Source organism: Bos taurus, chromosome 7 (genome assembly GCF_002263795.3).
Source record: "Bos taurus isolate L1 Dominette 01449 registration number 42190680 breed Hereford chromosome 7, ARS-UCD2.0, whole genome shotgun sequence".
Classification (NCBI taxonomy): domain Eukaryota; kingdom Metazoa; phylum Chordata; class Mammalia; order Artiodactyla; family Bovidae; genus Bos; species Bos taurus.
Window position 1 is genome coordinate 11,152,013 of NC_037334.1, and position 14,416 is coordinate 11,166,428.

Consider the following 14,416-nt stretch of genomic DNA (forward strand, 5'->3'; position numbering starts at 1 on the left):
ATTCTCCAGAGAAACAGAACCAATAGGCTGTGTATATGTAGAGAAAGAGAAACAGAGATAGAGAGAGATGGGCAGGGACAGAGAGAGATTTAAGAAGAATTTTGCTCATGCGATTGTGGAGGGCAGCAAATCTAAAATCTAGCCAGCAAGCTGAAAGACCCAGGGAAAAGCTGTTGCTGCCTGAGTCCAAAGGCAGTCTCTTCCTCAGGGGGAGCTCAGTCTTTTTCTTAACACCTTCCACTCATTAGATGAGGCCCACCAACATTAGGAACTGTAATCTGCTTTATTCAAAATCTACTGATTTAAATTTAATCTCATCTAAAAATATCCTCACAGCAATATCCAGACTGGTCTTTGACCAAATATCTGGGTCCTAAAGCCTATCCAAGTTGACACATAAAATTAATCATCCCAACAGGGAAAACAGGAAGTGAGACAAGGAAGAGAGGGCAGCCCATACAGGGATTATTATGTTAGTGAGCAGGTTACTGCTGGTGGTGACTGGGGTTCAATCCCACTAAGTTACCCCATTCAAAGAGAAGTAGCCAGAGGACTTCCCTGGCGGTCCAGTGGTTAAGATTCTGCACTTCCAATGCAGGGGGCAGGGGTTCAGTCCCTGGTCAGGGAACTAAGATCCCACATGCCACTTGACATGGTTCAAAAAAAATTTTTTTTATAATAAAGGGGGCTTCCCTTGTGGCCCAGTGGCTATGACTCTGCACTACTAATACAGGAGACCTGGGTTCAATACCTAGTCAGGGAACTAGATCTCACATGCTGCAGTGAAGATCCTGAATTCCAAAACTAAAATAATAATAACAGGGAGAGGGAGCTGAGCTGAGCTCTTTATCCACCTGCTCTGATCCATCACTGGTTAAGAGCCCTTCTGGGAGTTGCAGGCAGAAGTGAACGTCTAAGCTTTTACAGCCTGCCCTGTGTACAGATCAAACATGTTCACTCCAGGGAAAGCTCCCAGACAGAGAGTCGCAGCTGCTTGCAGTAGAATCCATCAGCATGTTAAAAAAAAAAAAAAAAACAGAAGTGCCAAAGGAATAAAGCTATGCTGCCTACAGCATCTGCTACAGCCTGTGTAGAAAGAGAAATTGTTACTATTAACTATCCCAGCATTGCCAGACTGTCTGATTTTTCAAGAGAAACCAAACTTTGGGTTGCCTGCATGAACACCTCCAATATTTTTTTTCATTTGGCAGGAAGACTTCTGTTATAACTGCCATATGTTACAATTGCTGTAGCACAATAAATGAGGGCCTTAAAATCCAATTACATGAATGTGGGGTCTGTACAGACAGCTGGTCTGTGCTATCACCCAAAGTTCCAAAGAAAAGATGATAAAATGCAGGCAACTAAGCACATGCTGAACTGAGAAAGTCTCATGTGGCAATTAGTTTCTCACTTCCTCTCCTCCCCCAAGATGAGAACTTGAATCTGCCTTCACTGGAGGATGGGCCAGGAGGAGGATGGAAGCCAAATTCCAACCCTGTGATTTCATGCTTGCGTGCTCACCAGGTTCCCCCATTACTCACAGTGTGGAGAGGGAGCCTGCAAGCTTCCAAACATATCTGCAGTCCAGTTTGTTCCTTGGTCACATTCTGGGGTACTAGGGATTAGGAAGTCAACATTTTTTTTTTATTTTTTTATCAGGATGTAATTGCTTTACAATGTTGTGTTAGTCTCTGCTGTACAACATCATGAACCAGCTGTATACATATGCCTCCTCCCTCTGAAGCCTCCCACCCACCACCCCGCATCCCACCCGTCTTGGTCATCACAGAGCACTGAGCTGAGCTCCCTGTGCTATACAGCAGCTTCCCACTACTTACACATATGGTGATGTATATGCTTCAGTGCTATTCTCTCAATTTGTCCCATCCTCTCCTTCACTCTGTGTTCACACATCTCTTCTCTATTTCTGTGCCTCTATTCCTGCCCTGCAAAACGGTTCATCTGTACCATTTTTCTAGACTTCATATATATGCTTTAATATGCAATATCTGTTTTTCTTTTTCTGACTTGCCTCACTCTGTATGACAGGCTCTAGTTTCATCTACAAAGAGGTATGACCTCATGCGGGCCAGAATGGCCATAATCAAAAAATCTGCAAACAACAGATGCTGGAGAGGGTGTGGAGAAAAGGGAACTCTCTTACACTGTTTGTGGTAATGTACATTGGTACAGACACTCTGGAGAACAGTATGGGGGTTCCTTAAAAAAACTAAACGTAGAACTGCCATCTGACCCAGCAATTCCATGACTGGACATACACACTGAGAAAACCATAACTGAACATATGAATTTGAGGAGAACAGAACTCAGTCCATAACAACTGTCTAGGCTGAATTGTCTACAGGAACTGCACACCTCATAATGTAAATGCATGTGTCTCGGGGAGCACTTGGCATAGACATGCCCGTGCATTCGTGCATGCTCAGTGGTGTCTGACTCTGTGACCCTATAACCCACAAGCCTCCTCTGTCCATGGAATTTCCTAGGCAAGAATACTGGAGTGGGTTGCCATTTCCTCCTCCAGGGGATCTTCCAGGCCCAGGGTTAAAATCTGCGTCTCCTGCGTTGGCAGGCAGATTCTTTACCACTGAGCCACCAGGGAAGCACCATAGACATGCCCAGCAGCAGACTATTTATCTTTCCTAATGACCCTTGCGGTTTCATCTTGAAGCATTGCACTGGCTGTCCCTCTGCCAGTAATGTTAACCAACACTCCACAGGGTGGACTTTTATTCTTTCAACACAGCTCAACTTTTTCCTCCTCCATGAAGCCTCCCAGGACCGCCTATTTCCATCACAGCACTAGAGTCAGGCTTTCCCTCTCCTGTGCTCCTCCAGCACTTTGAACTTACCGTATCCTGGTATCTAATGTGTTAACATCTGTTCATCGACATGTCCCCTCCCCCACCCCGCCTCCCCGCCAGGGAGGTAAATTAGTACTTTACCAGCAGAGAATTGGAGAACAGAAATGGTCATCGAATTAAATCCACATCTAGGTTGAGGACTGAACGTTCCTAAAGAAAGAAAAGAACGCATTGATGGATTCATGACGAACTCATAAAGGGACATTTTTGTGTCCCTCAGGTTCTGTCTTGGACTGGATCATTCTTCATTGTAGGGAGTCATCCTGTGCCCAGTAGGATGTTGAACATCCCTGGCCTTAGACTAGACGTCTATAGCAGTTCCCCAGTTGTGACAACCAAAACTTCCTCCGGACACCACCCAGTGTCAGCTGAGGTGAGAGAGCAGGATAGCCTGCAGTTGAGAACCTCTGGTCTAAAGCAACCTTATAATTTATCTCCAAAAGGTGGATAATTTTAATACCAGAAGGGATCCTATTAAGTTACACCATGACACCAGGTGTGAACTGGGACTGTCACAGGTAACCCAAGACATAGAATCACATGATTCCTCTCCCTATAAACTATCTCAGAGAGCAAACCCTGGCCACAGAGGTCAACCTTGGAAACCTCAATAACCATTCTTTTCTTTTCTACTTGTGATTTGCTCTTACACCAGAATATTTCAGCTCAAAAACAAGCAATTTCCAAGCATCAGATCAGGTAGGCTGATCACCTGCTGATGCCTTCCAACCACCCACCTTTGTTTCTTTCTGATGAACAGAAACTGCCATCAACTCAGAGAAGCAGAAGTGAATCTCCTACTTCTCATCCCTTGAGAGAAGCCAGAAAAACCTGGTTAGAGACACCTGCTAGGGGATTTATTCCAGTAGGATGAACCACACAGCTTGTTTCTTATTGTTGTTCAGTCGCTAAATTGTGCTCTTTGTGACCCCCATGGACTGTAGCCCTCCAGACTCCTCTGTCCATGGGAATACTCCAAGCAAGAATACTGGACTGAGTTGCCATGCCCTCCTCCAGGGAATCTTCCCAACCCAGGGATCAAACCCAGGTCTCCTGCATTGCAGGTGGATTCTTTACCAGCTAAGCTACCAGGGAAGCCCATGTTATATGCTAGGCTGTCATAAAATACCAGACTGGTGGCTTAAACAATAGAAATTTATTTTCCCACAGTTATAGAGGCTAGAGATACAAGATGAAGATGTTGGCCAGATTGGTCTCTCCAGAGGCCTCTCTCCTTGGCTTGAACATGGCCATCTTCACACTATGTCCTCATACGGCCTTTCCTCTGTGTGCATGGGTCCCTAGTCTCTTTTCATGCGTCCAAATTTCCTCTTATATGGACACCAGGGAGGCTGGATAAGGCCCACCCTAACATTCTCATTTTAACTTCATCACCTCTTTGAAAGCCCTATCTTCGAATACAGTCACACTGGGAAGTACCATTAAGACTTCAACATACGAATTTTGGGGAGGAACACAATTCAGCCCATAACACTATTGATATAGAAAATGTCTGCTACATATAAATCTTCAAGGTGGGAACCTGCATTCCACCAGCATCAGGCAGGAGTGAAACTGCAGCTCGTTCTCCAGCTCCTATTGCTGAAGATCCTTCAGCTCCATCATCTCACTTCCTCTCCCTCCTCCAGTCAGTAACTCTTCTTGCCTGTTCACTCGATGCCAGCCCCTGCATGTCAGCTATTGTCTTGTGCTACTCTACTTTTCGAGGTACTATACTGTAAGATTTAAAATGTTTCTTTTATTTTCTGTTTGTTTTTTATATATTATTCATGTGAAAAGTATTAGAAACTTATTACAGTATGACGCAGCTGATCGTGTTAGTTGGGTAGCTAGGCTAATCTTGTTGGACTTAGGAACAAATCGGGCTTGCAAACATGCTCTCCGAACAGAACTTGTTTATATGTAGGGGACTTACTGTAAGTTATGTGCATGCCTTAATATGTAATAAAATTATAAATGTATAATATAAACATATCATGTGCATATATATTTTTAGCCTATCAAACTGTTAAATTATGCCATTCCCTTGCTTAAAACCCTCCAACAGTTTTCCCACTGGCTTAAAATAAAAGCAAAATTCTCCCCCAGGCCCTACAAGGTCAACCCCCACCATGCCCTCACTTCCTCCCACTGCCCCCTCACTCACTCTGCTTCAGCCATACTGGCCTCCTTGCTGATGGGCACAGTCATGTCTCTGGGGGGGTTTCCTCTGCTATTTTCTCTTCCTAGAGCACTCTCCTCTCAGATATCCTCCTTCCTTTCACCCTGCTGCCAGAAAACTGTCTAAAATAGCATCCTCCACCTCTTGCTGTCCCCTAGCATGAGTGCTAAGTCGCTTCAATCGTGTCTGACTCTTTGCAACCCCATAGACTGTAGCCCACCAGGCTCCTCTGTTCATGGGATTTTCCAGGCAAGAATAATGGAGCAGATTGCCATGTCCTCCTCCAGGGGATCTTCCTGACCCAGGGATCAAACCCACATCTCCTGCACTGGCAGGCAGCTTCTTTACCACTAGGGCCACCTGGGAAGCCCCACTGTCCCCTACTTTACTTAATTTTCTCCATAGAATTGAGCACTAATCCTATATCAGAGCAAGGTGTCTTTGATATATACCTTTGTTGAGTGGGCTCCCAACACTTGGAAATGAATTGTCCAAGGAGACCTGTGCTTGGACAGCAAGAGACTTTATTGGAAAGTGGTCCCCAGGCAGAGAGCAGCAGGAAAAGTGCTTTGCCACATGGCTCACTGTCTCAGGTTTTATGGTAATGCGATTAGTTTCCAGGTTGTCTCTGGTCAGTCATCACCCTTGGCCCATAGTCTGAGTCAGGGTCCTTCCTGGTGGCCCGAGCATCTCTCAGCCAAGACGGATTCCAGTGCAAAGGATTCTGGGAGGATGGTTGTCTCCTCCCTCTTTTGGCCCCTCCCAAATTCTCCCGGTTAGTTTTCAGGTGGTAGTACCAAGTTCCTCATTGGGACCTCCTGTTGTGAGACAACTCACCCAAGTGGTTATCATCATGCCTGGCCAAGGTGGGCAGCTTCAGTTGACGATTATCTAACACCTTTATTTGCTTATTTATGTTTGTTTCCTGCACCAGAAAGTAAGATCAATAAGAAGAGAAATTCAGGCTATTTTGTCCCCCACTGTATCCCCAGAATAATGTCTGGACACAGTAGGCACTAGAAAAAGATGGATAGGTAGATAAATAGATAGATAGAGGGCTTCCCTGATGGCTCAGCAGGTAAAGAATCTGCCTGCAATGCAGGGGACACAGGTTCAATCCCAGGGTGGGGAAGAGCCCCTGTAGGAGGAAATGGCAACCCACTCCAGTATTCTTGCCTGGGAAATCCCATGGACAGAGCAGCCTGGAGGGTTACAGTCCATAGGGTCGCCAAGAGTTGGACACAACAGAGCGAGTAAGCACATAGGTAATGATTTCCGTATATGTTATCTATATCTGGTTTATACTATATAATATATACCAGTTCAGTTCAGTCGCTCAGTCATGTCCAACTCTTTGAAACCCCATGGACTGCAGAGCATGCCAGGCTTCCCCATCCATCACTAACTCCCAGAGCTTGCTCAAATTCATGTCCATTGAGTCAATGATGCCATCCAACCATCTCATTCTCTGCCGTCCCCTTCTCCTCTTATAACTTTATTATATATATAATATATATGGAAAAGAAATAATTAGATTTCTATCTAAAGAGATTGAAATACTTGTACCAACTACAAATGGATTTCCTTGGGTCCAGTCTCAACATTTTGTTTCATACAAAAGAAACACAAAACCAGTTCTAAAGGTCTTGCAAAACAAGTTAGTCATTACTGAAGTCTTCAAGAGACAGCAGAGGAAGTGGAATGATATCACACAAGACTTACCCAATTTCTTTTTATAGCTGTCCTTTAGTCTCCAAGAGGGATTGGTTCCTGGACCCTCCAGACATGAAAATCCATGAACGCTCAAGTCCCTATATAAAATGGTTTATCAATAGTATTTGACATAGATGTGCATATAACCTTATGCACATGCTCCCTTATATTTTAAATCATCTCTAGATTATTTATAATACCTAATACAATGCAAAAGCTAAGAAAATAGTTGCGGATGCAAAGCAAATTCAAGTTTTGCTTTCTGAGACTTTCTCGAATTTTTTATGTTTATTTATTTATTTGGCTGCACTGGGTCTTAGTTGCGGCACGTGGGATCTAGTTCCCTGACCAGGGATTGAACCTGGGCCCCCTGCCTTGAGAACGCAGAGTCTTAGCAACTGAAGCACCCTGGGATTCCCTGGGAAGTCCCTGGGATTTTTAAAAATATTTTCAATCCAAGGTTCATAGAATCTGTGGATACAGAACCTGCAGATATAGACGGTTAACTTTACTTTCCTTTTCCTCTTTATGGCTGACCCAGTCTCTTTCCTCTCCTTCCAAATTCCACCTGCCTCTTCTCTGCCCCTCCCTCCCAATTGTTATACTGTTCATGGAGTTCCCCAGGCAGGAATACTGGAGTGGATTGCCATTTCCTCCTCCCGATAGTGGAGATAGTGGAGGACAGAGGAGCCTGGAGTGCTGTAGTCCATGGGGTCGCAGAGAGTCAAACAGCACTTAGCGGCTGAAAAACAACAATAACACAATTTTTTTTTATTTAAGTATAATTGCTTTACAGTATTGCATTGGTTTCTACCAAATATCAACAGGAATCAGCCATAGACAGCCCAGCCTTTATATCTTTTTCTCCTAAGGGTAGATTTATATCCCTTCTTATGTAAATCAGTTTAGCCTCTCTTAGTTTTTCCAGTTTCTCTTGTCTCTCTAGTCTTACCCTATTCAATACAACAAAGGATTCAGGTCCAGAAATACTTTGTATGCCTCAGAATATGAGAGGAGACACTGAAATCTTTTATTTTGACCCTCATATATGCGAGTAAGCGTGCCTATGTGCGTGTATATACGTTTGTGTTTTTGTGTGTGTATGTGTATACATCTATACCATTTTCAAAGAGATACATAATGAAAAGGTAAATACCATTTTCAAATATAAATGAAGGTACATCAAAGATCATATGAACTCCTAGGACATCCCTGGTGGTCCAGCGGTTAAGACTTCGCCTTCCAATGCAGGGGCTGCAGATTCCATCCCTGGTCTGTGAGCTGAGATCCCACATGCCTTGGGATGGCCAAAAGACCAAAACATAAAAAACAGAAACAATGTTGTAACAAATTCAATAAAGACTTTTTCAAAGTCATGAAAAAAATTCCATCAGCTCATTAATTGATGAGGGAATCTATGAAATGTTAAGACATGCTCAGAGGGAATTCAAAGAGCAGATACACATGTATACAAACATATTGCTATATAAATCAGTCACAAATTCTGAAATGATATGCTAACTCATGCAAAAGCTGGTTAATATTCTATAGGGCGATACTACAATGCAATGTTCAGAATTATATTTTCTATAACAGAAAACTACATGTCTACCAGACAAAATGCATCTTTGTCTAGGGAAAGAGCCATTTCCACTACTATCAAGTTTCTTCATGTTATCTTCTATGCCTACAGAGTTGTGAAATTGCTTGGCAATAGAAAGTCCATAAAAGGTGAATCGCAACGCCCCATAGAATCAGATAATCCTTGATACTCAGCTCTCCATAAAAGGAAACTCGGTCACATTGTTACTGAGTCCAGGCTCGCTCTGCTTACCACACAACCAGCCAATAAATTTGAGAGATGAGGTGTTGAGACAAGGAAAATCACTTTATTTGAAAGCTGGTTTATTGAGAAAATGGCACACTGATGTCTCAAAATAACTATCAGGGTCTAGATTCCAGGTTCCTTTATAGAATAAAGATGTCGGATGGGGGTAAGGAAGCAAAGAAGAAAGCCCATTGCGTGTGTGTCTGCTCAGTGCAGGCTCCTCTATCCATGGGATTTCCCAGGCAAGAACACCAGAGTGGGTTGCCATTTCCTCCTTCAGGGGATCTTCGCAACCCAGGCATCGAAGCAATGTCTCCTGCAATGCAGGCAGAGTCTTTTACCACTGAGCCATCAGGGAAGCCCTACAAAGTCCATTACTCTGACAAATATCTCCTGGAGGATGTCTGTAGCCATCCACAGGTGGACAAGGTCTTGAACAAAGGACACTTTAGTTTAATATTCAGGCAGTAGGGCAGGGTTCCCTGTGGCAGGCCATTATGTACAAGCAGTGAACAAAAGCAACAGGAAGCAAAGGTTAAAGTAACAGATCCAACCTGGAGTCAGAATGGGCTCTTCCTTGCAACATTTTGTCCATTAACAAATCTTGGACATGAGGTGTATTTGGATGCAATATATATATACCTAGAAAAAAAATCCATAACTTAAACAGCAGTTACCTCTAGGTGTGTATTTTTATTAAAATTTCACTTTCTTTTTTGTCCTTTTCTCATCAAAATTGCATCATTTATGTTTCCAAGAAATAAATTGTGGCATTGTTGCAGAAACCAGTACTCGAGAAACCAAGCACCACACTCAGAGAGTTGGAGAGCTCAGGTTTATTACGCTGGCGGGCCCAGAGGAGTTAACACTCCAAGCTCTGAGCCCCGAACAAAGGGATTACAGAGTTTTTATAGACAGACTATAGTGGGAAACATTAGCTGTTAATAGGCTGGTTTAAACCAAGGGGTTTTGTGTACTCAGGAACATTGGTCACGATGGGGAGGGGGATGCCTGACCTGGACAGGCATGATTAAGCAGGTTTGCAGGGGCTGGGCAACTGCAAAGAGCAGGACAAGGGTGAGTGAGACAAACTTCAGCTCCTAGTATTACCAGTCCCCACTTTCTGAGACTATGTGACCTACGTGACCTAGACTTTGCAAGGGGCAAGCTGAGTTACAGAGGCAGAAGGAGCAGGAGGTTACGTCAAAATTTAACTTTTCCTATTCAGCATAACATATAATGTGATGCTCGACATCACATTAATTGAATTCAACAAACTAAATATATATGTATTAATATGACTAAGGGCTTCCCTGGTGGCTCAGTGGTAAAGAACCTGCCTATAATGCAGGAGACACAGGTTCAATCCCTAGGTCAGGAAGATCCCCTGGAGAAGGAAATGGCAACCCACTCCAGTATTCTTGCCTGGAAAATCCCATGGACAGAGGAGCCTGGTGGGCTACAGTCCATGGGGTCACAAAGAATCAGACACAGATGAGCGACTGAGCCTGCACCACGAGTGTGTATATGTCAATCCCAATCTCCATTATTCTGTTTCCTCAGGTACTAGTGCAGTTGCCTTCGTTTCATACTCTTCTCTTGGAAACATCATAAATGCAAGTTTTTTTGAAGAGATGAATGAGAAAGATCAAGTTTACCTGAACTCACAAGTAGTAAGTGCTGCTATTGAACCCAAAAAGAACACATCTCTCTCCCAGCCTGTGATTCTAAATTTTCAGCACATGAAGGTGAGTCAAAGCTGCAATTTGTACTTGCTTGGGTTTCATGGATGTTAGGCCAAACAATTGCATATACTCCCTGTCGATGGTTCTGGACCTGCACTGTCCAGTGTCATAACCAGGAGCCAACCAGATTTATTGAGCATTTGAAGTATGTGAGTCTGAATTGAGATTTTTGAAGGGTTAGCATTTCCAGATTTAGAATTAGTATTTCCAGACTTTGAAGACTTTGTAAGAAAAACAATGTGTTAAGCATCTCAATAATTTTATAGTGATTACATATATTGATTTATATTGACACATTCAGTTCAGTTCAGTCGCTCAGTTGTGTCCGACTCTTTACGACCCCATTAACCGCAGCACTCGGGCCTCCCTGTCCATCACTAACTCCTGGAGTCCACCCAAACCCATGTCCATTGAGTCAGTGATGCCATCCAACCATCTCATCCTCTGTTGTCCCCTTCTCCTCCTGCCCTCAATCTTTCCCAGCATCAGGGTCTTTTCAAATGAGTCAGCTCTTTGCATCAGGTGGCAGAAGTATTGGAGTATCAGCTTCAACATCAGTCCTTCCAATGAACACCCAGGACTGATCACCTTTAGGATGGACTGGTTGGATCTCCTTTCAGTCCAAGGGACTCTCAAGAGTCTTCTCCAACACCACAGTTCAAAAGCATCAATTTTTCGGCGCTCAGCTTTCTTTATAGTCCAACTCTCACATCCATACATGACCACTGGAAAAACCACTGACTAGACGGACCTTTGTTGGCAAAGTAATGTTTCTGCTTTTTAATATGCTGTCTAGGTTGGTCATAACTTTGCTTCCAAGGAGTAAGCATCTTTTAATTTCATGGCTGCAGTCACCATCTGCAGTGATTTTGGAGCCCCCAAAAATAAAGTCTGACACTGTTTCCACTGTTTCCCCATCTATTTGCCATGAATTGATGGGACCAGATGCCATGATCTTAGTTTTCTGAATGTTGAGCTTTAAGCCAACTTTTTCACTCTCCTCTTTCACTTTCATCAAGAGGCTCTTTAGTTCTGACACATTCAGTTCAGTTCAGTTCAGTCGCTCAGTCGTGTCCGACTCTTTGCGACCCCATGAATCGCAGCACACCAGGCCTCCCTGTCCATCACCAACTCCCGGAGTTCACTCAGACTCACGTCCATCGAGTCAGTGATGCCATCCAGCCATCTCGTCCTCTGTTGTCCCCTTCTCCTCCTGCCCCCAATCCCTCCCAGCATCAGAGTCTTTTCCAGTGAGTCAACTCTTCACATGAGGTGGCCAAAGTACTGGAGTATCAGCTTTAACATCAGTCCCTCCAATGAACACCCAGTACTGATCACCTTTAGGATGGACTGATTGGATCTCCTTTCAGTCCAAGGGACTCTCAAGAGTCTTCTCCAACACCACAGTTCAAAAGCATCAATTCTTTGGCGCTCAGCCTTCTTCACAGTCCAACTCTCACATCCATACATGACCACAGGAAAAACCATAGCCTTGACTAGACGAACCTTTGTTGGCAAAGTAATGTCTCTGCTTTTGAATATGCTATCTAGGTTGGTCATAACTTTCCTTCCAAGGAGTAAGCGTCTTTTAATTTCATGGCTGCAGTCACCATCTGCAGTGATTTTAGAGCCCCAAAAAATAAAGTCTGACACTGTTTCCACTGTTTCCCCATCTATTTCCCATGAAGTGATGGGACCGGATGCCATGATCTTCGTTTTCTGAATGTTGAGCTTTAAGCCAACTTGTTCACTCTCCACTTTCACTTTCATCTAGAGGCTTTTTAGTTCCTCTTCACTTTCTGCCATAAGGGTGCTATCATCTGCATATCTGAGGTTACTGATATTTCTCCCAGCAATCTTGATTCCAGCTTGTGTTTCTTCCAGTCCAGCATTTCTCATGATGTACTCTGCATATAAGTTAAATAAGCAGGGTGACAATATACAGCTTTGACGTACTCCTTTTCCCATTTGGAACCATGTTTTTCCATGTCCAGTTCTAACTGTTGCTTCCTAAATGATATTATTTTGAATATGCATACATGCATGCTAAGTCACTTCAGTCATGTCTGACTGTTTGTGACACTATGGACTGTATCCCTCCAGGCTCCTCTGTCAATGGGATTCTCCAGGCAAGTGTACTGGAGTGGGTTGCCATGCCCTCCTTCAGGGGATCTTCCCGACCCAGGGATCGAACCTATGTCTCTTTTGTCTCCTGCATTGGCAGGCAGGTTCTTTACCACTAGTGAAACCTGGAAAGCCCTATTTTGAATATAGGGGGCTAAATAAAATAGGTTCCTAAAATTGATTTGATCTGTTTCTTTTCCTTTTTTAATGTGGTAGAAATTTTCAAGTTATTAATACATAAGTGATTTACATGATATTTTTCTTGTGCAGTGTCATTTTAGTACATGGAATTATTTTAGTTGCAGGTACCTCCTACATCTGTGAAATCTGAATTGAGACATAGTGTTTATTCTTGCATAGACACATGGAATTAATTACTAAGACTACATAATTCAATTAGAAGGAAAATTTTTATATAATCCATTGCCTTCTTGCATTCCCTGCCCAAACTCTTAAAGGCAGGAGGGTTAATAGCCAGACATAGCCACCTCCATTTAGAAAGTAAGAGTTGCAAGAAATCCTGCCATTGTTTCACAACATAGATGAACCTTGAGGGCATTATGGCTAAGTGAAGTAAGTCAGACACAGAAAGAAATATCAAATGATCTCATCTATATGTGGAATCTGAGAAAACCAAGCTCACAGAAACAAAGGACAGATTGGTGGTTGCCAGGGATGGCAGGTGGGAGAAACAGGTAAAAATGATCAAAGGTTACAGCTTCCAGTTATAGATGAATGAGTTCTGGGGATGTGATGGAGAGAAGGATGACTCCAATTTAACAATACTGTATTGTATATTTGAAAGTTGCTGACAGAGTAGCTTTTAAAAGTTCTCACCACAAAATGCAAATTGTAATTATGTGAAGTGATGGACATTAACTACCTTATTGCAATAATTATTTTGCAGTAGATACATATATCAATCATTACATTGTATACCTTAAACTTATACAATGCTATATACCAAATCACAATAAAACTAGAAAAAATAATATTTTTTACATTTTAAGAAAACAAGAATGAAGTGAGGGAAGATGAAGAAACATAGGTTTTCTCCATCTGATGCATGAAATCTAGGTATGAAATTTTTGATGTAGGGCATGGGACAGCAGGCATGGAGTGAGATATCTAGGGATGGTCTGGCGGATTATCAAAGGAGATATGGCCCCCAAACAGGAGAACATCTAGCTCATCTCCTTGGCCCAATTAAATGATGCTCTGGACATCCTTGAGACCAAAAAAAGAGAGAGAGAAACTTAAGGCTGACTTTCTTCTCTCTCCTGGTGATGTCTCTTCCCTACACTAGCCCTGTCATCGCAAGAGCAATTACTGTGTTGTAAGAGGTCAAGGCAGAATTGATATAGAAATCAAGGAAATTTGACTTAGAGAGTACTTGGAAGAAAACTTTCAGTTCAGTTCAGTTCAGCCGCTCAGTCATGTCCGACTCTTTGCAACCCTATGAATCGCAGTACGCCAGGCCTCCCTGTCCATCACCAACTCCCGGAGTTCACTCAGACTCACGTCCATTGAGTCAGTGATGCCATCCAGCCATCTCATCCTCTGTCGTCCCCTTCTCCTCCTGCCCCCAATCCCTCCCAGCATCAGAGTCTTTTCCAATGAGTCAACTCTTCACATGAGGTGGCCAAAGTACTGGAGTTTCAGCTTTAGCATCATTCCTTCCAAAGAAATCCCAGGGCTGATCTCCTTAAGAATGGATTGGTTGGGTCTCTTTGCAGTCCAAGGGACTCTCAAGAGTCTTCTCCAACACCACAGTTCAAAAGCATCAATTTTTCGGCGCTCAGCTTTCTTTATAGTCCAACTCTCACATCCATACATGACCACTGGAAAAACCACTGCCTAGACGGACCTTTGTTGGCAAAGTAATGTTTCTGCTTTTTAATATGCTGTCTAGGTTGGTCATAACTTTGCTTCCAAG

At 43.2% G+C, this 14,416-nt stretch overlaps 1 protein-coding gene across 6 annotated transcripts in view; it reads left to right on the forward strand.

Annotated features, from left to right (window-relative positions):
- ADGRE3 (adhesion G protein-coupled receptor E3) overlaps positions 1 to 14,416 on the forward strand; it is a 65,005-nt gene that overhangs the window by 35,385 nt on the left and 15,204 nt on the right. For all 6 annotated transcript variants that reach the window (XM_005228631.5, XM_059888537.1, XM_024994847.2 and 3 more), the window contains one exon: positions 10,175 to 10,359. In XM_005228631.5, the coding sequence (XP_005228688.3) occupies positions 10,175 to 10,359 (185 nt within the window). The remainder of the gene's footprint in view (positions 1 to 10,174; positions 10,360 to 14,416) is intronic.